Raw genomic sequence first — 26,139 nt, forward strand, 5'->3', positions numbered from 1 at the left:
CCACGACTCCCATGCAGCCTTTACCAGTCACGAGCTGATGGGTTTTTTCCAGATCATTGATAAAAATGTTACCGAGCACAGGGCCAAGAACCAACCCCAGGGACCCCCAGGCACACGCCCGCTTGCTGAGGATTCCCTAAGAATTACAGCGTGAGACCGTCAGCCAGCATTTAACCTGGGCCACGGTCCTTTTTTATCATTCTAGTCGTGTGATAGCAAGTCAGACACTGCACCGGACTCACCACCTCTCACCGTCAGCTACCGCCCGCGGAACCCCACCAAAGAACAATGCCCAGCTCTCTGGCCCCATAACCCCGCACTGATCTGCAGGCAGTGCATCTCCCGCCCGTGATGCTCTATTCACCGAGTCCCGCGCCAGCCGCTCTGTTTCCGTGCCCGGGATCGATGTCGGACTGACAGGCCTGTAATTACCCGGGTCAGAACTCTTGGCAGGTGAGCACTGCAGGCAAGGGGCAGGGTGGGAGGGCCAGGGGGGTGCCTGGCACTGGGGTGCAAAGCGGGGACACAGGCGGGATCAAGGCGCTCAGGGAGGAAGGGGGTAGGCGTTTCAGGAGAACATGGCAGGGGCTGGACTCTTTCTCATGTCCGTCCCAGCCCACGACCCCTGTGGCTAGTGCGAGGGGCAGCCCAGGGCTGGGTCAGGTGTAGGAGACAGCAAAGGGCTTGGGCTTCCCCTTGGCTCTGTTCTCCCGGCGTGTGGCACAGCCACCCTTGGGGGTGCAAATGAACCCCCCCCTAAGAGCAGCCACTGCCCTGAATGAGGCCAAGCTCCTCCCCGCAGGGGCTCCCCAGGACAACTCCCCATCTAGTGAGTTAGATGGGGGGGATCCCAATGGGCAGGGAGGGCCAGGGGCACCCACTGAAGGGGGGATGGGTGCTGGGCCATGGCACAAGGGGAGGGCAGGAGAAATGGGGAGTCAGTCTTGGAACCCTGCCCCACATCATATCTGGGATCCCCCCCAGTCCACACAGGACCTGATCCCCCACTTCCTCCCGAATTGGCTTTTCCCAGCGCAGGGGCCTTTCTCCCTCGGACTCCTGGGTTCCAGCCCCAGCTGCTCACAGACGTGCTGTGCATCCTGCGGACGAGGCCAGCTGGCAGCCCAGCCCCAGACGGGCCCCGTCTCCGCTTCGGGCGGGGTTGGGGAACCGGAAATGGCCCTTTGTACCTAACTGAGCCCCCAGATCCTCCCCACGCCGGCGGGCCCTGGCCACAAGGAGACAGCGCAGCGCAGCACTCGACTACTTTATTGGGCCTCCAAAGCTTTAAATACAGGCCAGAGCCAGCTCCGCGCGGGACAGAGGCAAGGGCAGATCCCCCGTCGGTCGGACTGGGGCGGGGGGGCCAAGAGCCGCCCGCCCCCCCCAGCGGCTCGCTGCCCGGGGCGTGGAGCTGAGGCGAAGGGGGGCGGGACGGGCCCAGTGCAGTGCCCTGGCCCTGTGGTGGCGCAGCGGCTGGGGCGAGGGCTCAGGGAGGAGACGAGGAGAGACGGCGGCTTGGTGGCTGCGGTGGGGCCAGACCCTGGGGCCTCCCCTAGCGGCTGTAGCCAAATTCATCCGCGTCGTCAGCCCGAAAGTCACCGTAACGCCACAGGTTCAGCTGCAGGGGAGAAGGGCCGAGGTGAGAGCCGTGGCAGGCCGGGGAGGGGTCTCCTGCTCCCCCTCCGCCCTGCCCCACAGGCCCCCCGCCAGGCTGTTCCCCACCCCCACTGCTCCCCAAACCTGATGCCACCCTCAACCAGCACTGGCCCCGCTCCGGCTCCCCTGGGGCTGGGGGACAGGCTGCCGTGGGCCCCGAGCTGGACTCACCCGGTTGGTCTTGGCCAGCTCCTGCGCGTTCAGGTACTCGGTGATCTGCACGAGACAAAGGCCGTTATGGGGGGTGAGGATGAATCCCTCTCACTGGGCCTAGCCCCCCGTAGCCACACCCCCAATCACCTGCTGGTCCCGCCCCAGAGCCACGCCTCCAATCACCTGCTGGTTCCGCACCCCGAGCCACGCCCCCAATCACCTGCTGGGCCCGGCTCCCCCGAGCCACGTCCCCAGTCGCCCCTGGGCCAGGTCACACAACACAGAGTGTGGGGGGCCTGAGCCAGACAATTCCCGTCGCCCCCCAGGTGTGTGTGGGGGGGAGGGGGAGTCAGGTTCGGGTCACTGTTTCTCAGCTCTTTACTGCCAAGGAGCTGACAACGCCCCAGGCCCGTCTGTTCCGGTACCACCAGCGACCTGGCGTGCACCGTGTGCTGTGCACCGTGTGCCATTCTGAGAACAAACTGGGGTCCCTCCACGCAGCAGAAGTGTCTGAAGCTGCCCTGGCTCTAGGGACGGACCCGCACATAACACAGCGTGGGGCCCATGGGTCTGGGGGCCCTGCTTTGGGAACCCACTGGCCGAGGGCACCTTTTCACTGTGGGCTCAAAGCGCTTGGCAAAGGGGGTGTCATGCTACAGATGGGGAAACTGAGGCACAGAGCAGGGCTGGGACCATTCCAAGGCCACAAAGGGTGGGGCTAGAATCCAGGAGTGCTGAATCCCAGTCCGTCTGCTCCAACCACTGGTCCTCACTGCCCACCAAGAGCCAGGCATGGTTCGGCTGGGCTCCCTCATTTATGTCTGGACAAGAGGCGGCGGTTACTCTGCAGCAAGGCAGATTTGGGTCGGATCTCAGGAGAGTCCCTGGTGCTCTGGGACTGAGGCTCCAGAACCCGCTGCCGGGGATGGCCCAGGGTCACTGGGGGCTGCACCTCTCGGGGGCCCTGCTGGCCCCACACTGCTGGGGCTGTGACTGCAGCCTGGCATGCACTGGGCTCTGTGTCAGGGGACAGGCCAAGGGGGCTGCAGTGGGGTGGGGTCCATCCCCCTGCCAGGGCGCAGAGACAGCGCTGCCAGCCGAGCCACGGGAATCAAACGGCTCCACGGCCCCAGAGCATCGATCTGTGAGCCCTGGGCATGAGCAAGTGCCACATCAGCGCCCCTGCACACACCACCCTGCCCCCCGGGCACAGAGCACACGCAACGGCCTCCCTCCGACCCACAGCGACGCCAGTCTGGGGCGAAGGGGGGCAGGCAGCGCGACTCCCACGAACCCGGCACTGGCACTCACCAGGGCTGGGCATGCCCAGGCCCTCAGCACCCGTTCTCCCACCCCCAAGCTCTGCACACGCCCCCCTGCGTCCCCTCCCCCCAAATCCCCAGGGCACACAGGGACACCTCAGCAGCTGCACCCCATGTACCCTCAGCCCCTGTACCCCCTGCATCAGGCCAAAGCCACAGGCCAAGCCCATAGACCCCTCCCCACCCTGCTCTCGCTCTGCGGGGGGGGGGGGGGGGGGCTCACGTACCACTTTCTGGAACTGTTTCTCCTTCCGCGCCTCCACCATGACCAGCCCCTCCTTGACCAGCCCCAGCCCCACGTCACCCTTGGAGTCGGCGAACTGCAGGGTGACGTGGGGGCAGCTGGGCCCGAGGTGCTCCACGTTCAGCAGGCACTGGGTGTTCTGGATGTCCCGCACCACACTGTCCACCGCGTCGGCACGCGCGTCATCCTGGAGAGGCCGGGAGAGAGAGACCGTCGCCACGGGGCTGGGCATGCCGGGCGGGGGAGCCGGGCCCTGAGCTGAGCGCACAGGGGCGGTGTGGAGTGTGCCCGGGGGGGTTGCAAAGCCGGACAGAGAAGGGGAGGGACGGATGGACAGAGATGGACACGTGTTGAGAACGGCCGACACGATCGGCCCCTCCCTGGAGTCGGGAAGAGATGTATTTTGCCCGCTGTGGGCAGCAGGGCGCTGGGCAGGCTGGATCCAGGCCCCACCTTCTGGGGAGCCCCCCTTGACCCCATGGGGAGCCCCGACCCCCTGGGAGCCCCACCCCTGCATACTTACATCCTGTGGCACCTGGATGAAGGCAAACTTGTACTCGATGGCCTGGGCGGGCAGGATGCGGGTGCTGAAGGCAGGCGGCAGGGTGCCCAGGCGCGTAGAGGGCAGCGTCTCCTTCTGCAGGGAGCAAAGGGACAGGGAGTCAGGGGGCCCCACGGGGCGGCGGGCGCTCCGGCATGGTGCGCAAGCTCTCTCGCTGCGTGTTGTGGCAGGGCCAGAGGCGCTCAGCCCCGCAGCGTGAACCGCGCCCATGGAGCGTGCCGGGCACCCGGGTGTGGCAGCGAGGGGAACAGCCACGCCGCGCCTGCCCTGGGCGATACAGCAGGGTGGGGGCAGGGAGACCAGGATCTCAGCACTTGGGGGCCAGGTAGATGGGCAGGTTCCTGACCATCTGCACTGGAACCGTGTGATTCCCGCACCCGCATTCCCTTCTCAGCCCTTCCGCCAGGGCCGCCGTGGCTTGGCCCTTCCTCGGCACGCTGCTGACAGACAGGGGTGGGGGCTGCGTTCCTTGCAGCCTAAGCCCTCCGGTGGTTGCTGGGGAGGGAGCCGGGCTTAGCCGGGCCGGCTGGGGTGGTGAACGTGCCCGCGGCCACCCAGCTGGTAGCGGTGCCCCCACGGAGGGGCCAGGAACTCACGTTGCCGTAGTCGATGTAGAAGATGTGCACCCTGCCTGGCGACTCCACCTTCTCCACGCGGGCCCGGTACCTGGCAGGCAGGGAACACGGGTGAGAACCAGTCCCCCCCTGCCCCCCAACAGACGGGAGCAGGCCGATGGGACCGAGAGAGACCGACTGGGGGAGACAGCCTCCAGACAGACCCCAGAGGTGCAGCCCGAACCCCGGCCCTGCTCAGATCCCCAGCACTGCCCCTCCCCTGCCGTCCCTGCCCCCTGGCCGGGCTCCAGGCCCAGCCCAGGCACCGAGAGGGGAGGAACAGATCAATGGGCCCCTGGAGCACAAAGCACCGCGACTAATGAGCAGATTGATGTGCGCTGCTTAAACCAACACGCTCGCCACGGCGGTAATTAGCCGCAGATCCGGCTGGGGCTTCGCACCGATAGACGTCCGTGGTGCCTTCGCCGCCCCGGCCCGGGACAGGACCTCAGCTTTGCCCTGCGCAGAGCCAGGCTGCTCCCTCCGAGGAGCAGGAGACAGAACAGAGCTTGGCAGCCACCAACTGTGCCGGGCCTGGCGCGCCCCGCGTGGCTCTCCGGGAGCCGGGCACAGAGTCGCTGCACCGGACCAGCAGCTGAGCCCCTCGCTGAGCGCCCCCTCCTCACCAGGCAGAGGCCTGGGCCTGCACAGGGAACCCCACTGGCCTTCCCTGGGGGTGAGAGCAAAAAGCCCCTGCCAAGGCCCCAGCTTTGCTCAGAGCCCAGCAGGGGGCGATGCTCACCAGAGGGGGCAGCAGGAGCTGGTGCAGACAGAACGGGGGCTGCCCTGCTGGAGTGGGGGGCGGGGACCCGTCCTGTGCCAGGAGCGGCAGGGTAAGGCACGTCGGAGCAGGGGGTTCAGACCAAGGCACAGCTGAGGGCCCCCCAACCCCCACCCCGTGCTCTGATGCATGGAGAGGGATGGGGCGAGGGCTGCTGGCTGGGAACCGCAGTGCCGAGGTGTGAACACAGCTGTGCCAACTCACAGCTGCCAAGGTGCTGGCACCCTCCCCCCGCACAGCGGCCTCACACAGCTGGGGGGCGTTTCCCATCTGTTCCCCCCCCCGGCAGCGGGAGAGGGGATTGGGGCTTGCGGCCCCCCAGAGGCGGTGGGAGCAGCCGAGGAGCCTGGTGGCTTCTCCCTGCAGCACGGAGGAGGGTCCCATCACCAGTGAGCTCTGAGGCTGTGCCACGCCGGGGCAGGGCAGTGTCTGGAGGTTCCACTCCGGGCCAGGTCCCTTCCCAGCCATGGCAACCAGCCCGGCCCCAGGGCTGGAGCTGGCACCATTTGTGGGGGGTGGAGGTGTATGTGCAGAGTGCCTGCTCATCTCAGTGATGTGGGCCCCGGGCCGGCTCTGCTGGGCATGGCTGGCTGCGGCGTGGGCCCCGGGCCGGCTGCTTGCTATGATCTGGATTCCGCTGACACCCCACGGATAAAGCTGGCTCGAGGTCTCTCTTCCCCCCTCAGAGACGTGCGACCCCCAGCACAGGCATTTCTGGCACCAGCCCAGTTCTACCCTCTGTCATGGAGTGTGGGGGAGTCAGGGTCCTTCACCCCTCTCTTCCCGAGATTCACTGTGACTCTCAGCCAGCCAGTAACACAGAAGGTTTATTAGATGACAGGAACACAGTCCCAAGCAGAGCGTGTAGGTGCAACCAGAACCCCTCAATCAAGTCCTTCTGGGGGGTTTAGGGAGCTTAGAACCCAGCTTGGGGTTCCCTGCGTTGCACCACCCAGCCCAAAACTGAAACCAAACCAAACCTCCTCCCGCAGCTCCTCTCTTCCCCCTCCTCTCTGCTCCTCCTCTCCTTTGTCCAGTCTCCCGGGCAGAAGGGGTTATTTCTCCCAACCCCCTCCTGGCTCAGGTTACAGCTCAGGTAGCTTCCTTCAAGGGAAGTCCCCTATCCCCAATGTAACCCCCCTGCAACATTCCCAGGTCCAATCTGCCCCGCTCCCTGCGCCCCCTGGCTGCCAGCGATACCCCGGCTGGGCCTGGGGCCAGCGATTCCCGAACCCTCCCATCCTGCCCTGGGAGGCTGCGGGGTGAACAGACACGTCTGGCTCAGCTCCCCCAGCCCTCCCCCTGCGCCCACCCCCTGTATTACTGCACTGAGCCAGCGCCCCCCTCACCGAGAGCCCTCCCCTGGCTCCCGGGGCACTATTCTCAGGCAGGGCATTCAGCAGGAGCTGGTGTACCCAGCGCATGCCCAGCGGCGCTGTAGCCAGAGCGCTGCCCCCACATCCCTGGGGAGAGGACGCCCCCCAGCTGGCCACGTGGCTCCGTGCCCGGCCCGGGACCGAGACTCACCATTCCCCATCCACAAACTTGGCGATGCAGTAGTCCCCGCGGCGTGGCGCGTAGGACCCTTCCACGGGCGGGTGGCCGGCGATCTCGCTCCGCATGTTCTCCATCAGCTTCTCCAGCTGGGTCCCTGCAGGGGGAGAGACCTGGTCAGGCAGGGGGCACCTGTCAGAGCCGGCCCAAGGGCCGCCCGCGCAGCCCCTCACAGGCGGCTGCTCCCCAGCTGCGGTCGCAGCGGTGCCGGCTGCCTGGGCGCTGAGCACGTGGCCTGGCTGGGTTTAGAGCTCGCATCACTCCCAGTAACCGCCTGGCACCGATCCCCTCCGCTCTGACGCATGACACAGGCATGACACTGCCCTGAATGACTCCGTTTGAGCCAGAGCAGAGCTGTCAGACCAACGGCCACCCTTCACTTCCAACTAATCCCCCCCAGCCCCTATTCCACTGATTAATTACCCTCCCCGTTCTACAGTCACGGTTCGTTCCAGCCCAGGGTCTCGCTGCAGCTGCCCGCCATAGGACCTGCTAGGCCGACGGGCCCCTGATCAAATACTTCTCCCTGGGCAGGTACTGACAGACTGGCATCAGGCCACCCCTTCGCTGCTTCTCCGCGATGCTAAACAGCCGGAGCTCCACGGGTGTCTCGCTCAAGGCAGGTTTCGAAGCCTCTAATCCGGCACGCCCCAAACTTTTCACGGTCACGCCCCACTTTACCCCCTGCCCTCTCGGGAGCCAGGAATGAGGCCACAGCCCGGGGGGGGAGGTGCAGACAGAGGTAAGGGGGCCGAGGCTGGGGCTGCAGCTGGGGGTGGGTCTGGGGCCAGGAACGGAGCTGGGGTCTGGTCCGAGACTGGGACCGGCAGCAGAGAGCAGCTGGGGGCCGAGCTGGCGGCGGGGCTGGAGCTGGGGTCGGTCCGAGGCTGCGGCTGGGGGCACCGGGAACAGAGCTGCAGCTGAGGATGGGGGCAGAGCAGGGCTAGGGACAGGCCACGATCGGGGGCCAAGGCTGGGGCTGGAGCAGAGCTGGGGGCGGAGCAGGGCTGGGTGGCACTCCCACCCACCACCACCCCGTATGTTCCTCTGTGTCCCCTGGGGGGCGCCCCACAGTTTGGGGCTCTCTGCTTTAAGAAGTCTCATGGCTCTTTGCTGCCCCTTTTCTCCTCTGGCGCTGGTTTGTAAGTGCCTGGGGCGTAGTTGCACCTGGCCCGGGCACAGACGGACGATCTGGGGGCCCGGTTCGCTGTGCTACACTGAGAACCCGGGCGCGGCAAGGTCCCGGCGGGATCAGACAGCTCCTGGCAGGGCCGGAGCTTCCCCCTCCCGAATGGGAGCCTCAGCACAGGGCACGAAGCTCATTTGAATTGAAACTACGGCCCCTTCGCTCCCGAACAACCTCTCTCCGGGTCTGTCCCTCCTGCAGGGTCTGTGCCGAGCCCCCCCGCTCCCAATCCGGCCTGGTGGCTCCTTACTCCTCCCGGGCATGGCACTGCCCTCCCTGGATCTACCCCGGTGACTTCCCCAGGGCCCCCCAATGCCCACACGTCCTATTCCTACGCTTTGTTTCCTGCCTTTTAACCAGTTACTGATCCACGAGAGAACCTGCCCTCTCATCCCATGGCGGCTCACTTTGCTCAAGAGTCTTTGGGGAGGGACCTTGTCAAAGGCTTTCTGGAAATCCCAGTCCACTATATCCATGGGATCCCCTTGGCCCAGTGGATGATGGACGGATGGACAGACGGATGGGGCACCTTCTGGGGAGCTGGAGCCTCGCCCCCGCTGGCCAGAGGAGGGGAAGTAGCCGAGCTGCTCCCGTGGCCCCGAGCCCATCACGCACCCTCCCCCCGAGCCCCTGCTGCGCCGCGTGGTCCCTCACGTACCCAGTGCCCAGGTGGGCCGAGCTGCAAGAGGAGCTGGTGCAGCTGTGGGCGTGAGTGTGGGGAGAGGCTCCCCCCCAGGGCTCGTCCGTTACCGAGGGCCTGGCCCAGGGAGCCACTTGCTGCCGGGCGCGAGAACGTGGCTCACCCTGGGGAGGTGCTGGCTGGGCACGCTGCCCACACACTGCAGGTCACATGGCCTCACCCGGCCCAGCCGGGCCGGGAGCAGTGGAGCTGCCGGGGGGACGGGCCCTGTGTGACTCGCCTCTGATTCCTCATGGCTGGTTCCTGAGCTCGGTGCTCCCAGCCAGATGGGAGCAGCTCCCCACAGGCCCCCGAGGAAGGAGAGAGGAGTGGGGGCAACCCCCCGCCCCCAGCCCTGCCTTGTCCCATCCCACCGCGGTTACACGATGCCCCCCCCTTTCCCCGCCGCCACCTACCTGTCTCCACGTCCTGCACGTAGAAGTGCAGCTCGTCGGTGATCTCCGTCACAAAGACTGGCTTGTAGCTGGTGGTTCGCTCCTTCTCCTCCAGCACCGGCACCACCTCCTCCACCGGCGCCTCCTCGTACTGGGACCAGACCTGCCGGGGAGAGGAGACCGGGGCTGAGAGATGGAGCGGGCGAGGGGCACCAAGTCGTTCTCCGTGGGACCCCCCGGCCCAGCGCTGACCCAGTGCACCGGGGAGCCCAGGGCCGGCACAGCAGGCAGCGGTGCGGGTCGGGGCTGAGGGGCAGTGACAGAGCTGTGTGCCTGGGCAGCTCAGGGCTGGGATGGCGGAGGGGTGCTGTGGGTTGGGATTAAAGGACACTGGCAGAGCTGGGGGGCAAGGAGAGCCCAGGGCTGGGATAGCGGGGGGCTGCGGGTCTGGATAGAGGGACATTGATGGGTAAAGAGCAGTTACACGCTGCAGCTCGGCAGGCTCAGGGGAAGGGGTGGGCTCCTGGCACCGGTGTGTTATTAACCATCCAAAGCTCCCTCCCTCTGGGCCAGACTCTGCTGCGGCTTCACCACCTGCCCCCGGGTGACTCTGGATTCACACCAGGCGCAGCAGCCCGTGGCCCGGAGCTGCCGGGAGGGGGAAGGCCCCTGGGCTAGCACGGACCAGATGTGCAGGGTGCAGCCCGGGCACCAGGGCATGGCCAGGGCGCTGAGAAATGCCGGAATGGCAGTACCAGCCCCGGTTTGAGCTGGTGCAGCTCAGGTGCCCTGCGAGTGGCTGCAGCCCTTGGCAATGCCCCAGGCAGCAGTGCCCAGCCAGCCCGGCCCGTGCCCATGCCCTGGGAAGGGCACAGCTGTTGAGCAGTGACCTCTCCTCCCCTAGCCCCGCGCTGAGCGGCGCCAGCACCCTGGCGTTCAGGATGGCAGGAGCGGGCTGGGACGCTGATTGGACGTGACAGCGTGTCACGTCCGATCCAGTCGCTCAGAGGCTGAACAAGCAGCGGGGGCTGTCTCAGGCGGCCAGCGACACAGGCCAGCCGACGGTGCGGGCGCAGCAGAACGTACATACACCTACTGCCATGGGGAGCAGAAAGCCCCTCACGCTCGGGGCTGAGACGAGGGAGCAGCTGCCAGGGAGCAGACCCCAGCCCCAGACAGACGGGGCACCGCAGACTGCAGCTGGGTTACCGGCACGGCCGAGTCGGATGGAGCTGCTCGGCTCGCGGCAGTGAGGGGGAAGGATCGGATCAGACCCAGCCTGAGCAACGAGAATGGATCAACTGGTCACATCGACTGCCTGCCTCACCCCCGGCCGATCGCTGGCCAGCCCAGAGAGCTCCCCACAGGCTGCGAGCGCGCCACAGACACCAGAGAGCAGGCTCTGGGCAAAGCAAGCAGCCCAGTGAGCGAGCTGCGGCCGGGGTGCCACCTGGGGCCAGGGAAAGGGCACGGCTGGCGCTGCCCCCCTCAGACACCGGCGTTGGGGCAGGGGAGTAGCAAGGCAGATGAGGCACCTGCTTCAGACCGGGACCGGCTCTGCAGAGCGCGGCATCCCCGTGACCGGGGCTCTTTGGAGCCACCAAAGCGCTGCCCCTCAGAGAGAGGTGCCTGTACCCAGGCACACAGCCATCTCTGAGAACGGGACCTGCAGTGACCTGCCCATGGCCCCTTTCTGAGTCAGCCGCGGCACGACGACCTCTCCCCCTCCACCCAGCACCGGCAGGAGCCCTCCCCCCAGAAGCCACCGCAGGGCCCCTGTGCGTGGACACCACGGGGAGACGCTGCTGGGCACAGGCAGGACGGTTCCTTGGGCTGGGTTCTCATGGGCGCGCGGTGCCCTGGGCTGGGCACTTCCCTTCACCCGGTTCCTTCCAGCTCCCTGGGTCAGCGCCCCCCACCCCTGGCAGGGCTCCCGGCACCCCCAGAGCACGGGGTGGCCGTGCTGAGCTCACCCCGCTCACGGACCGAGGCAGCCACCATCCCGGGGAGGAGCCGACAGCAGGGCGCCCAGCCGGGCCTTGTGCCCATGGCTCCTGTACCAAGAGCTGGACTGTGGGGGAGCCCTGGCACCTGTCCCAGGCCCAGTGCCTGGCAGCCACGCGTGCTTGGGTCCATGGCCAGCCCCCATGGTGCTGCAGGCAAGGCACCTCAGCACTACTTCCTGTCCTGCCACCAGCCGCCCCGTGTCATCCGAGCAGCCCCCGGGTTGTGAAGGGCTCCAAGATCCAGGCTGGTTAGATACCTAGGTGACAGGCGGGCACCTCCCAGGACAGAGACGGGGGCATGGGCATCTGGCCCCCATCACAACTGAGTGCTGTGGGCTGCCGGAGCTACAGCCCCTGGGGTCCCACACCTCCTGCTGGCACCGCGGCTACTCAGGCCTGACTGCCCGGGTAGCAGGGGACCCCAGCTCCACTCGCCCGCCCAGCACCGGGCTCTGGCCGGGGGAGGAGCCCATCAGCCATCTCCCAAGGCTGGCGCTGTGCTGCCCCAGCCCTGAGACCCTCCCTGCGGGGCATGGAGCCAGGGCTGCCCGCGGGGCACGGAGCCAGAGCTCTTCCCAGGCTGCTCCCAGGGTCAGTGGCACACCCCGGGCTAGAACCCAGGAGTCCTGACCCCATTTCCACACACACTCCCTAACCCACAGACCCCCACCCTGGCCCAGAGTTGGGAACCCAGCAGTCCTGACCCCACCCCCCAACTCACTGGAATCCACTCCCCTCCCAGCCTGGGAGAGAACCCAGGAGTCCTGGTGCCTGCTCTGAGCACTGACACGGGAACACAAACCCGCCGGCGCCGGCAGGGGCAGCCCGAGAGGCGGCCGAACAGCCGCTGCGCGTGGCTGAGCGAGGCAGCTCGGTGCCAGGGGGCCTGGCCAGCCTGTCCCCGCTACGAAGGAGCCGGGGTGGGGGGCTCACTACAAACACCGTCTGCCCCGGACCAGAGCCCAGGCGCTGACAACACGGGGCCCAGCCCCAGACAATGCCCATGGCTGACACATGCCACTGCTGGGGTTGGGGGATCCTGTTCTCAGAGCCAGCCACGGCCACCGCCAATCCCTCCGTCCCACGCCGGCGGTAGCCACGGCTCTGCAAGGGGGGCTCTGAGACGGGACAGAGCGGCTCTCCAGGGCACGCAGCCAAATGCAGACTCCAGGCTGGGCACAGGGGCTATGCCAGCCCAGCACAGGGTCTCACGGTGCTTACCGAGGGCCAGAACCCTGCGGGGAGCCGTGCGCTCCAGCCCTTTGCCCTGTTACAAAGCGTCCCGGGGCAGGAGGCTTCCCAGCGTCTCACTGCCAGGGGGGTTGCTGGTATCCAGCCTACATCGCCCCTGGCTCTGCTCTGGCCTCGTGCACTGTTTGCAAAGCACAGCAGCTGTGAGTCACCAGTGGTACGTTTAGCCAGGTGGCACTGGTGTGTGCTGCCCGGCGCTGCCAGCCCAGAGGGGCCAGGGCTCTGCCCGCAGCAAGCACCCAGGTGAGGCGGCAGAGACCGGCCAGGGGAGTGGCTCACTCTGCCGGGTACAGGTCAGCGTCTCTCCGCCTGCCCCAGCCAGGGCTGTGGGAGTCTGGAGCCGAGGTGCAGGCAGTGCGAGCCAGCCGGGAAGGGAGCAGGCCGAGGTGGCCGCGAAGGGAGAGATCAAGCACAGGACACACGCAGCCCCACGGAGAAGCTCGGCCGGGGGAGAAGAGAAGCAGCAGGCGGTGAGCCCAGGGCAGGGACACCGCGCAGGATTCACTTTCTGACAGCAAACTCCCAGCTCACGTGAGGTCTGCCTGCCTCTCCAGGGGTCCGGGAACCAGGCCGGGCAGCTGGACAAGGCTGGGGGGTCCGGGAGTCCTCAGGAGGCAGCAGCCTCTGCCCACCCCCCAGCTGGGCTAGGGAGTGGTGGCCCTCGGGGTCGCCCATGCGATCTTACAGCAGCCAGCCCCAGCGCTGGGGGTCACTTGATCGCAGGCTCAGCTCTCACAGACATGGGGGGGATTACGCGCGCTGGTCCCTGCTTATCGGAGCGCGCACACTTTCATGTGATCTCCCCCAGCAACTGAATCAGCCCCTGGAGGTAATTAATGGAAGCATTAAGTGGACTGCTGGCTGGAGCCCCAGGGGCCCCGCACGCCGCTCGCGAAGCGCTCCCAACAGACCACATTCAATTAAGCCTAGAAGACGGCTAGCTGGCTCCGCACACCACAGGGGCTTCCCTCGAACGCAGGAGCTCGCTGCGCGGGCCGGGCGTTCCGCAGAGGGGTCCTTTCCCAGGGGTCGAAGCTACGTACGTCGATGTCACTTCCCCCTTCCCCTCAGCACCAGAATCTCGTCCGCTGCAGCGTCGGCTGCTGGCATCCCGCTGTCACAGGCTGGCACTCGGGGATCCAAGCGGAGACGGGATGTTCCTCTCCCTGTTCTCAGAATACCCCCCACCCGGATCTGTCCTGCCAGTGCACTGGCAGCTGCCGCAGCCTCTGGGGCGGGTGTGTGCGTGGGCGCTGGCGGGACGAGGTGGATTGCTCTGCACCTGGCAGACTGAGAAGGTGCCGCGCTGTGAGCGGCCTTTGCGTTGTTAGGGTGCGGCGTGGCCGGGGAGAACGTGCGTATCCAGCCCGTCTGACCGGGCGGCCTCCGAGCCTGCCTGCTCTGGTTGCGGCATGGGCAGTGCCGCGGCAGCGAGTGGACGGCGTCCAAAGGCAGCAGCCGGAGGTAGCGCAGCTCCTGTTGGCTTATAAACATTCGCTCCGTCTCTGGATCAGACAGCTGCCCGCGTGGTGGGGTCATGAAATCCCGCTCACTGGTTCCCAGCGCTAGCTGGTAAGTGACAAGGTGAGTTTAGGCCAAACTACGTGGAATTCATTCACCCCCATCAGCCCTGCAGCATAGGCCAGGCAGTTCCCTACGGAGGCCTGACGCCGGACTAGATGGGCCAATGGTCTGGAAGCAGCAGCGGAGGCGGGGACTCCAGGCCTGACCTGGGACGAACAGGTGACCTACTTTAAGTGTTAGGGCTGTTTGGAAGATCCCTGTGATTCACATCTCACGGCTGCCAGTCCCCCCTTCCCCTAACACGCCCCGCCCTGCTTATTAACTCAACCAACCCCAGACTCCCTTGGCCAGGCGCTCTGCCCTCTTGGGCTCCCCTCCGGCTTTGTTCCAGCCGCTGTCTCCCACCTTCACCTGCCAATACCCACGATGGCGGATGGTATTTAAAACCTCAAGCCACGCAGCCCTGTTCACTGGAATGCCAGCCAACCCCAGCAAGACACTGCGCCCAGCTGGGCTGTCTTAGCTCTGGATGTCCTTATTATTCAGTGCCCAAACGTTCCTTGAGTCCTGCTAGGCTCCCAGCCTCCTGACATCCTGCAGCAGTGAGTTCCACAGGCCCCACGCGGAGAGGGCTTCCCTATCCTCAGTGCCGCTGTCCTTTCCTCTCCAGGCCCCCTTGCTCTCGTATGACAAGATGCAGTGGCTGGGAATCCCTGATCTCACCCATCCCAGGCAGCATTTCCTGTGTCTGTAGTGCGTCCCCGGAGAGCCGGGAGGCGTACGGCAGGCCCAGGCTGCGTGGCTCCCGGAGGGGAGCGAAGGGACTCCTGACAGCCCCGGCATGTTAATGTGTTTTACTGGGTTGATTTTCCCCACTCGTTGCCTCTGACACAAATTCAGAGTGATGGGGCCTGTCAGGCAGGCAGCAGCCAGAGAAGAGGGCAATAAAACAATTAACTGCCGAGTAAACCCTGCTTTAATTGTCAGGTCACGCTGGCGCTGGAAATCTCCTCTGCCCTGGCAGGCCCCCCGGCGCTCGGGGGGAGAAGGGCTTCGGGCACGAGCTGTACCAAACTGCGGCGATGCGCCGGAGTGCGGCCAGGAACCGTGCAGTAACTCGGGTAGGGTGAGCCTCCCCCGGCCTGCGCTGCAGCACCTGGACCTCGCCTGGGAAGGGCATTTCCCTGCACAAGCTGGGCATGCTCAGAGCCCCATAGCCCTGCCTCCCTCCTGCCAGGACACCGGGGGCTCGGCCCCCCCTCTGCAAGCGGATGGGCTGGCCAAGGGCCAAACCCAGATGTGCTTCCACCTGCCCCATGGTGCTTATAGGACCCAACCCCCGTGTATCCAAACTCGGGAGGCTCCCAAGCAGTTGCTGCCCCACAGACGCATTTTTCAGAGCTACCCAACAGCCCATGTGGGGCTGCATGGGGCTCAGGGGGCAGCAATCCCCCTCCGCCGGGACGGCTCTGCCAGGACAGGGGGCAGAGCAGCAGAGAGCACCCGCTGGGATCCCGGACTGCAGCACAGACGTATCCCCCCACTGGCCTGGCGGGGCGAAGGAGCCCGGCGCTAGGACAGACCCGCCAGGTCGCTGGATCACCCAGGCCAAGATTCATCTGGGGCTTCTGGCTGCAAGATGGGTGCCCCCGAGGGAACGGCACTGGGAGTGGCTCCGGGGCGGAGGTGGTGCCTGGAAGCAGCTCCAGGGTGGAGACAGCGCCTGGGGAGGGGCTGGCAGCAGCTCCGGGGCAGAGGCGGCACCCGGGAAGGGCTGGGAGCAGTGCCAGGGTGGAGGCGGCGCCTGGGAAGGGGCTGGAGCGGCTCCGGGGCAGAGGCGGTGCCCAGGAGCAGCTCTGGGGCAGAGGCGGTGCCCGGGAAGGGACTGGGAGCAGTGCCAGGGCGGAGGCGGCGCCTGGGAAGGGGCTGGCAGCAGCTCCGGGGCAGAGGCGGTGCCCGGGAAGGGACTGGGAGCCGGCTCCGGGGCAGAGGCGGTGCCCAGGAAGGGGCTGGGAGCTGGCACTGGAGCAGAGGCGGCGCAAGATTGCCAACTGGGGGCCACGCAGGACTGTCCCAACGCCCCGGCCGATCAATTCCAAACGACCGGGGGGTGTCTGGGCGTCAATGGCAGGACCCGACTAGTTTGGGGGGAGCGAGGGCCCCACGGAACCCCTGGTGTCTGGTCAGCAGAGCCCAGCCTCCGGCACCACAAAGTCTCTACGGATCCCAGCAGAACCTCACCCCTTCCCGCACCCCCCCATCTCATCTCTCGCCACCCCTCAACACAGCTTAAACATGCAGACACCTGCGGGGGAAGGGGGACATTGGGGGGCAGACAAAGCCACTGGCTGGGGGGGGAGAGGAGGAACGGGGGCACACGGAGCCCCTGGCATGGGGGTGTGACGTTATTGATATAATCTGGGACCATATAAATCATTGTTGCAACCGAGGTCCTGTAGTGGCACGCAAATCTTGTATAAAGGGGGTCAAATAAGGTGTCTAGGACAAGGTTATGGTTTACTGGTTATGATTATGCGGTCTATATGTGTGTATCAGTTTTGTAGTCGAAGTTATGAATATTGGCTCTATACTGTCTGTATGGCAAACTTATGCTATGCTTCTGGGTGACATCCCAGACAAACTGGTGTTAGCTCTGCCTAGCCTGCTTGATGGCCCATTAAGGACCATCAGCTACACAATGGACCATTGAGAGAAGGCAAATATGCCTTGAGACTCAGCAAAGTATGCAGGGACTGGCCCATGTGACTCCAGACTCCATTTTGCTGTAATTTTCCACAGTAAGAACAAAGAGGTTCTTACACCTGGAAAAGACTATATAAAGCTGACGCCTCATCTCCATCTTGTCTTCAATCCTGCTTCATACCTCTGGAGGGACTTTGCTACAAGCTGAAGCTTTGAACAAAGGACTGAGGACCCATCCCAGCGGGGGATGTATTCCAGAGACTTGATTTGAACCTGCAGTTTATTCCATCGCTGCTGCAAGCCTGAACCAAGAACTTTGCCATTACTGTATGTAATTGATTCCATTTAACCAATTCTAACTCTCATCTCTATCTTTTTCCTTTTATGAATAAACCTTTAGATTTTAGATTCTAAAGGATTGGCAACAGCATGATTTGTGGGTAAGATCTGATTTGTATATTGACCTGGGTCTGGGGCTTGGTCCTTTGGGATCAGGAGAACCTTTTTCTTTTACTGGGGTATTGGTTTTCATAACCATTCGTCCCCATAACGAGTGGCACTGGTGGTAATACTGGGAAACTGGAGTGTCTAAGGAGATTGCTTGTGAGACTTGCGGTTAGCCAGTGGGGTGAGACCGAAGTCCTCCTAGTCTGACTGGTTTGATTTGCCTTAGAGGTGGAAAAACCCCAGCCTTGGGCTGTAACTGCCCTGTTTGAGCAATTTGTCCTGAGTTGGCACTCTCAGTTGGGTTCCGCCAGAACCGCATTGTCACAGGGGGAGGGGCGGAACGGGGGCACACGGAGCCCCTGGCATGGGGGAGGGGCAGAATGGGAGGCACAAGGAGCCCCTGGCATGGGGGAGGGGCAGAATGGGAGGCACAAGGAGCCCCTGGCATGGGGGAGGGGCGGAACGGGGGCACACGGAGCCCCTGGCATGGGGGAGGGGCGGAATGAGAGGCACAAGGAGCCCCTGGCATGGCGGAGGGGCGGAACGGGGGCACACGGAGCCCCTGGCATGGCAGAGGGGCGGAACGGGAGGCACACGGAGCCCCTGGCATGGCGGAGGGGCAGAACGGGAGGCACACGGAGCCCCTGGCATGGCGGAGGGGCGGAACGGGAGGCACACGGAGCCCCTGGCATGGCGGAGGGTGCACAGGGTCCTCGGGAGGGGGTGGGGGGGTGCAAAGCACCCTGCTGACTGCATTGAGCTCAGCCACCAGGAGCAGCGGAGGAAGGGATGCTCCTGTTGGTCACCCCAGCCTGTGGGGAGTCAGGCGTGGGGAGAGGTGGTGACGTGGCCAGGCCCCCCTGGAACAGAACCCAGGGGCCCCGAGTGCCCCACTATAACCACTAGGCCCCGTTCCCCCCAGAGCCATCTGCCTGCGCTCACTCCAGCGCCTGTCCCTCTAAGGAGGCACCTCGCTGGGAGGAAAGCAGGTTTCCCAGGCCAGGCCAGGCCAGGCGAGCGGGTAGCGACCCATGCTAGCACATTCCCAGCGCCCTCCCCTGCTCAGCAACCCGCAGGCGGGCACTGCCAGCCGCCTGGTCTCCAGGAGTCGGAGGGAGGCATGTGGGGTCAGGAGCTGGGAGGACAGCCGGGAGGCTGGGCCGGCGGAGGCCCCCTTCGCCCTGGTGCTGGGGGATGCAGCGGGAGAGCCCCAGACAGGGAAGGGACCAGGCCCCTCCTGGCAGCTCCCTCTCCTGTGGAACGGACCCATCTCTTACCTTCTCCTTCTTCTGCTTGGCGGCCTCCTCCGCGGACAGCAGGGCCTTGTAGTAGGAGCTGCGCTCGGCCGTGAAGTGCACCTTGGAGAGCGCGTGCTCCACCAGCGCCACTGACAGGTTCACCCCCTCGATGTGCAGCCAGCCAATGAAGTTCCCAGCCTTGTCCATGCTCTCCACTTCCACCTCCACCTGCGGGCACAGACGGGCAGGCCGGTCAGTGTGCGGCCGGGAGGAGCACAGGGGGGCTGGTGGGGGTGGGCATGGAGCCGAGGGGCAGGGGGAGCATGGGGAGGCAGGGGAGCGACTGGCAGAGCACGGGGGCCAAGGGGGTGCCTAGCGTAACACAGGGCCAGGCAGAAGGCAGGAGCTGGGGGGGTGACTGGTGGAGCGCGGGGGCCGAGGGAGGTGCCTAGCAGAACGTGGGGACAGGCAGAAAGCAGGAGCCGGGGAGGGGGTGACTGGCGGAGCGCGAGGGCAGAGGGGGGTGCCTAGCAGAACGTGGGGACAGGCAGAAGGCAGGAGCCGGGGAGGGGGTGACTGGCGGAGCGCGAGGGCAGAGGGGGGTGCCTAGCAGAACGTGGGGACAGGCAGAAGGCAGGGGCCGGGGATGGAGAGCGACTGGCGGAGCATGGGGGTGAGGGGGGCAACAGGGGACTGGTGGAGCGCTGGGGCTGGGGGGACAAGTGGAGCGGGGCCGGGGAGGGGGTGACTGGCGGAGCGCGAGGGCAGAGGGGGGTGCCTAGCAGAACATGGGGACAGGCAGAAGGCAGGGGCCGGGGAGGGGGTGACTGGCGGAGCGCGAGGGCAGAGGGGGGTGCCTAGCAGAACATGGGGACAGGCAGAAGGCAGGCTGCTCACGCTCTCCCATCCCCAGAGCAGGTGGTGATTGCGTTGGGGGCGAGCGATTTGACAGATCACCCCTTTCCCCTGGGTCGCTGAGTAAATCTGAGCTGGACAGCTGCCCAGAGGAACGTCCCCTCCTGCGCTCAGTCATGACATGGCCAGCACCACTGCCCTCTATTGGGCACGTTCAGAACAACGTGCCTGCGGGTCATAGGCCCTATATGCTAACAGCTGCTGGGGAGTCTCCTCTAGCTCACCTGGTCAGAGCTGTTGCTTTGAGAGCAGAGGGGGCTGGGTCCTAACCCTGCTATTGCTGGGGAGTCCCAGGCCGGCCCAGGCGAGAGCCGGAGGATTGTGGTAGTCTGCCAAGGGGCTAACGCCCTCTTGCACACAGAACAAGCTGGCACTGAGAAGGCGTTTGGGAACACGACGGAGCCAATCACCACCCAGTGGGCTCAGCATCGGTGCTGGGACCAGGGGGGCTGCCACACCCCCGGTTTGAAGTGCTTGCCATTCTATCCAGGCATTACAGTTTGGTTCAATGGCTCTCAGCACCCCTGGGTCCCTGCAGCCACACCCCCCTTGGTCAGGTGAAGGCAGAGTGCCGCAGGCCATGCCACGTGGCTGCCCCTCATGCTGCGGAGAGCTCATCTGGCCTGGTGCACAGACGACAGCCCCCACCCCTTTCTGCTGCAGCACCGGCTCCCTGCTCCACACGGGACCTCCAGCGGGCCACTGCCTGTGCCAGCCGCAGCCCCCCTGCGTCCCGGCCGCCCGAGCGCTCTGGAGCCGCGGAGAGGCGCCTGGGAGCTCTGGCTGCAAGAGCGGCTATTAAATATGCAGGGTCCCTCCCTCCCGCAATTATCATGCCACAGGGATCTCAAAAGGGAACCGCAGATGGGAAAAATGACACTCAAAGCAGCACAACTGATAAAAATTAGGTGTTCTATTCAGACAGCCGCACTGGCTGCCATGGCAACCAAAGTTCAACCGACGAAGTGCCCCGCACCTCGCTGTGTCCTCGAGCAAAGCCCACCCAGAGACACGTGGGCAGGGGAGCCAGGCCACCATGCTAAGCAGGCACCAGGGCCATGTCAGGAGCTCTCCTTGGGCTGGCAAAATAGGGGGCACTGCTAACACTCGGCCAGGGCACAAGGGAATCCTCCAAGATCAACTCTCCATCACAACTCCCAGGGGCTTCCAATGCCCATGCTTCAGGGCTCCCAGCTGATCCCCAGCCAGGGTCAGGAGACAACTCGCCCCAGGCTACTGCACCAACCACCACTAAGGCTGCTTCTCTGCCATGGCACAGGGCGCTGGATGGCAACGTATGCACCAGTCCTGCCGCAGGGCCAAGGCACGTGCCGTCAGCAGCCCCGGCACACAGCTGCGCTGAGGGGCGGTTTTGCACCCAGCATTAGTGGAGCCGGGGCCCCAAAGCAGACAGATGGTGAGCGTGGAGCAGGGAGGCACTCAGACCCCTGCCTGGTGCTGATCCTCTCTGGCTATCGTGCCATCCTTGGGTCTCCCCACAGTGTCCTCCCTACACCCCTAGGGCTGCCCTGCAGCACTTGGTCCAGGCGATCACAGGCTGAGCTCAGATCCTGCCCCCTGCATTCACCTCTCCAGGCTGGACCAAGGCCTTTTTCATGCGCATTAAGATCCACCCTACACAAATCCTACAGCCGGCCACCACACCCCAGTTTCATGGCGTGACGCTGGGGGCCAGGGTCCCCGGGCCTCAGCTGAACCCCGCCAGCTCTGTAGCTGGAACCCGGCCGGCTCAGCTGTGTGGTCGGATCGTTAGAACAGGTGTTGGCGTTACCGGTGTTCAGGCTTTATTGGATGCTTGAGAGTCGCTGCTGGCATGAGCCCCACTTAGAGCATCTGTGTCCCGTATTGTGGTAACGTTTGCGCGGTTGTATTGTGAGTCTCTGTGACTGTAAACCACCAGCCAGGAGAGACACTAACTCGTGGGAAGGGCTGAGCTCCATCCAGCCCAGACAGACCATTGCGGGACAGTCAACGAGAGGACAACAGACTTGTTATTCTGCCTGCTCCCGTCAGCTCAGTTTTGCAGCCCAAAGCACGCTGGGAGAAGAGACTAAAGCCCCTAAGGTGAAGGAAAAAGTGGTTCCTCTTCTGTAACTTGTTCCTTGAGATGCCTTGCATGTGCCCATTCCACTGCTGGAGATCTTTCTTCCCCTCTGTGGTACCCAGCGGGGTGGCCTCTGCCGTCTGACGCCACTGCACATGGGTAGCAGAGACGCCTCCAACCCCCTCAGCTCTTTCACCCCACACAGACTCCAACAGAGAGGGGAAGGCAGCGGGGCGTGGAAGGGACCCTTACAGAAAGGTAGGGAACCATTTCTCCTTCATGTGCTTGCACCTGTCCATTCCACTGCGGGCGAGTCCCAAGCAGACAAACCCGGAGGAGGGCTTGGAGTCTGACAACCCGTTGGACACCGGCCTGTCCATGGACTGGCAGGGAATGGCATCAGGAGAAGCAGAGGTGTGGACTGATGACCGAGTTGCTGCTTTGCAAATGTCTAAGATCGTCACTTCTAGAACCACGCGGTTAATAGAGACCTCCAGGATCTTTTTCATAGATTCATAGATTCAAGGACTGGAAGGGACCTCGAGAGGTCATCGAGTCCAGTCCCCTGACTGCATGGCAGGACCAAATACTGTCTAGACCATCCCTGATAGACATTTATCTAACCTACTCTTAAATATCTCCGGAGATGGAGATTCCACAACCTCCCTAGGCAATTTATTCCAGTGTTTAACCACCCTGACAGTTAGCAACTTTTTCCTAATGTCCAACCTAGACCTCCCTTGCTGCAGTTTAAGCCCATTGCTTCTTGTTCTATCCTTAGAGGCTAAGGTGAACAAGTTTTCTCCTTCCTCCTTATGACACCCTTTTAGATACCTGAAAACTGCTATCATGTCCCCTCTCAGTCTTCTCTTTTCCAAACTAAACAAACCCAATTCTTTCAGCCTTCCTTCATAGGTCATGGTCTCAAGACCTTTAATCATTCTTGTTGCTCTTCTCTGGACCCTTTCCAATTTCTCCACATCTTTCTTGAAATGCGGTGCCCAGAACTGGACACAATACTCCAGTTGAGGCCTAACCAGAGCAGAGTAGAGCGGAAGAATGACTTCTCGTGTCTTGCTCACAACACACCTGTTAATACATCCCAGAATCACGTTTGCTTTTTTTGCAACAGCATCACACTGTTGACTCATATTTAGCTTGTGGTCCACTATAACCCCTAGATCCCTTTCTGCTGTACTCCTTCCTAGACAGTCTCTTCCCATTCTGTATGTGTGAAACTGATTTTCCTTCCTAAGTGGAGCACTTTGCATTAGTCTTTGTTAAACTTCATCCTGTTTAACTCAGCCCATTTCTTCAATTTGTCCAGATCATTTTGAATTATGCAGGATCTGTTGTGTCTAAATCACCCAGGACAGATGGCTCCAGCCTGCTTTGGAAGGAGCTTCCCCGACCTCCCGAGGCGTCTGTTCCATTGTCCTGCTGCTCTGACAGTTAGAAAGTTTTTCCTGAGATTTAATCTCAATCTGTTCTGCTGTAGTTTGAGCCCATCGCCCCTTGTCCTGCCCTCTGTGGCAAGAGAGAACAACTTTTCTCCATCTTTTTATGACAGTTTTTCACGTATCTGAAGACTGCGGTCACCTCCCTCCTTCATCTCTTTCCGAACTAAATACACCCCGTTCCTTCAGCCTTTGCGCCTATGGCTGGTGATCCATCCCTTTGAGCACTTGCACTGTGTTGAGATGAGTTCCTGTCTGCAGCCTGTAAAACTTGCCCATACCGGTATTGCCCTGGCCTCTTCTTCTGTCATTCAGTGTTGCACGCATTCTAAAACAATATGCATTTCCTCACCTTTTGGGGGCGAAGCCAGACTTTGAGGCACCTGCTCCCCTACTTGGTGTAAACTTTGCTTGTGCCAATCAGAAACGAACACAAACAGGTTTTGGGCCCCGTCCCCTATGACACTTCTATGATGTCATAGTTGGTACTTTATGGGCCTGCCTGCCATGTGCAGGCAGGGAGAGGAGAAAGAAAAATGAATCCTGTGTATCCTGTGTACACCCGTAACCGAGCCTGATCACCCCGAAGCCTCTCTCTCAGCTCACGTGTTTCAAACAGAGTGTCTACATTTGCCGGTCGTTATGCGTTGGTTTGTATTTGTAAGTATCAGTTATTACTAAATGCTGCATCTTTGTTTATAAATATTGTTAGTAGATATTTTAGTCATTGTGTGTTTTAAGTTTCATTAACTCTATTAGCTAATCAAACGCTGCTCCCTTACCCCTTGTAATTATCCCCAATAAAACTTTAAATTGATTAATTTTAGGGGTGTGTGTGTGTGTGTGTGTGTGTGTGTGTGCGCGCAGTTTGCATCGTGACCCATACTCTCCTTGCATCCCTTACCAATATAGTCTATTGCCACGTGCAGCCTGGTAAATAACAGGCCTGCATTTTCTTTCGCCCCTGCGTGCCCGTGGCAATCCACATGGCGTCACGAACAGGATGCAAGGGAGCTGGGCCATGCCCGTGGCACGCTGCAGACCGCGCAGACGTATCTGAAGACTGCGGTCACCTCCCTCCTTCATCTCCTCTTTTCTGAACTAAACACACCCCGTTCCTTCAGCCTTTGCGCCTATGGCTGGTGATCCATCCCTTTGAGCACGTGCACTGAAAAGCCACTGACGCTGCCTGGGCGCTAGTGGAACGGGCCGATGCCCTAGCTGGCAGGGCTGCATTAGCCACCCGGCAGCACAAACCGCTGCCCGAAGAGACAGAAGAGGAGAAACTGGATCAGTGGAAGTGGAAACTGGATCAGCCCTTAGCCCTGTCTGCAACCACCATGAAGTCTGTGGGGATCTAAGGGCTTGGGAAGTTCCAGGGAGGAAGCGAACGCCATTCTTGCACCCAATGAACCAAGTCTCTCCTCATCTCCCCGTGCAGGGGGCTGGGAAGAACGTCGGCAAAGAGACATGGGCCGCCTTCGGGAGAGGGCAGTGAGAAACGTCATCCTCGTGGAAAACGGTCTCGGGAGGCTCTGCCACTCCCCCCCTCTGGCTGCGGGGAGGGCCACCAGAAATGCTACCTTCACAGAGAGCCAGTGTGTGTGGGAGTTCCTTGGGCAAATCCTAATCACTTGGCTAGCCCCACGTTCGGATCCCGAGGGATGGGATCTGGCACACGCGGGTACGGTCTGACCAAACCCTTCAGGAATCTGGTGACGATGGGGCTGGAGAAAAGGGGCAGGAGGCTGAGACACCTGCCAGGTGACCTCTTACAGAGCAAATGGCCGAGTGCTAACACTTTAGGTACAGAAGAGTCCAGTGAGAGGTTCAGGGGTGCGTGCTCTGGGGACCCAATGGAGCAGCGCTTCCATTTACCCAACTTAGTGCCCCTAGTTGAGAGTTTTCTCCTACGCAGATGCACAGGAGACAGTCTCTCCAGGGTAGCAGAGACGCATGCGTCAGGGAGCCTGGGCTGAGACCATCCTGGGAACAGAATCCAGGGCGGTTTTGGTTGGACATGGCTGCCAACAGGTCCACTTGGGGAGTCCCCCAGCGCCGGAGGGTGGATCTGGTGACGGCCGGGTGATCGGAAAGGTCCTGCTCAGTCGCTCTGTGGATGCGTTCTGGAAGGTACACGGCCCCGAGACGAACCGAGCTGGTTATGGACAAGTCCCAGAGCGAATTGCCTCCTGCTGTCTATGTTCGAATGGACAGACTCTTTCCTGCGCCGGGTGGAGGGAGGCCGAAGGGGAGTCCCACAGCTCTTAACTCCCTGACATTGACCCACGAGCCGTTACATCCTGAGGTGACCGGAGCCCCCACAGGAGCCCCCCAACCCAGGGCTGCTGCTGCGTCTGTGACTAGCGGGGGGATAACGGAGACCCCCGGACTTTCCATCCACCAATCCAGAGAGGAGAAAACCGCCCTGGCACTCGAAATGGGGACGAGTTGGGCTCGTACCAACACTGACCATGCCGCAGCTCGTGGACGTCCAGCCCGGTGAGCTGAACCCCTGGGGCTACGCGGCCACGTGAGCCAGGAGGCCAAGGCAGGCCCGCGCCGTGGTGAGAGGATGCGCCTCCAGTCGCAGCACGAGGCCCTGCAGCGTTTCCAACGGCCAAACTCCGTTCTCGGTCCAGGCTGCAGAACTGGTTTGTCTCCATTTCCCAGCGCCCAGTGCGTCGAATGTGGACAGGACGGCAGACGCTGGGCGACACCTGAGCCTCGCACCGACCTCGGATCCATCAGACATCCGGGCACGGGAACAAAGAGCGAGAACCAGGGAACGGGCATCCTGCCCTCGACCAGCCTGTCAGAGTGTCTGTCCGGACCAGGCAGCTGATGTTGACAAGGAGTGGGGGGGTGCTGTCTCCTGTAACCCCGGCCCTCTGGAGGCCTCCCTGCGTCTCTGCCAGGCCGAGCAAGGAGCCCAGGGAGCCTGGCAGCCTCGGCCCCCGTCCCTTAACGAGAGGCCAATTAACACGGGCCAGCCCATCATCCCAGGCTGGAGACCCGGCGACCGGTCAGCTGCACCAGCCACATGGCAGAACCTGGCGAGAGTCTTGAGGGGCCAATCCCTGCCTTGGTCTGCCAGCTGATGTGTCTGCTTGGCAGCCCCAGACAGACCCCAGCAGCACGGCCGGCCAGGCAGGCTGTACCCAGAGGGATACTGGCAAGTTGGTGGGATGCAGAGATGGGACAAGAACGGCCTGGGGAGAGCAGCGTGTGTGGAACGAGCAACAGATGGCGCTTGGCTACAGGAGGAGCAAGAGACACCATGTGCAAAGCCGGGAGAGGAGGGAGCCGCAGGAGGAGAGTATTCGATTGCTCGGGCCACTGGGGTGCCACACGCCAGGTCCCATCAGGAAAATTTACACCGAC

General features: G+C 63.1%; 1 protein-coding gene across 1 annotated transcript in view; it reads right to left on the bottom strand.

Moving 5' to 3' along the window:
• Nucleotides 1-1,253: 1,253 nt before the first annotated feature.
• Nucleotides 1,254-26,139, bottom strand: part of SND1 (staphylococcal nuclease and tudor domain containing 1) — a 453,393-nt gene continuing 428,507 nt past the window's right edge. The window contains exons 17-24 of the mRNA XM_008174151.4: nt 18,358-18,546; nt 9,171-9,312; nt 6,863-6,986; nt 4,537-4,606; nt 3,902-4,015; nt 3,362-3,565; nt 1,831-1,875; nt 1,254-1,621 (exon numbers count right to left, since the gene is read on the bottom strand). Of these exons, the coding sequence (XP_008172373.1) occupies nt 1,556-1,621; nt 1,831-1,875; nt 3,362-3,565; nt 3,902-4,015; nt 4,537-4,606; nt 6,863-6,986; nt 9,171-9,312; nt 18,358-18,546 (954 nt within the window). The 3' untranslated portion in view covers nt 1,254-1,555. The remainder of the gene's footprint in view (nt 1,622-1,830; nt 1,876-3,361; nt 3,566-3,901; nt 4,016-4,536; nt 4,607-6,862; nt 6,987-9,170; nt 9,313-18,357; nt 18,547-26,139) is intronic.

The sequence above is a fragment of the Chrysemys picta genome, chromosome 1 (assembly GCF_011386835.1).
Source record: "Chrysemys picta bellii isolate R12L10 chromosome 1, ASM1138683v2, whole genome shotgun sequence".
NCBI classification, from domain to species: Eukaryota; Metazoa; Chordata; order Testudines; family Emydidae; genus Chrysemys; species Chrysemys picta.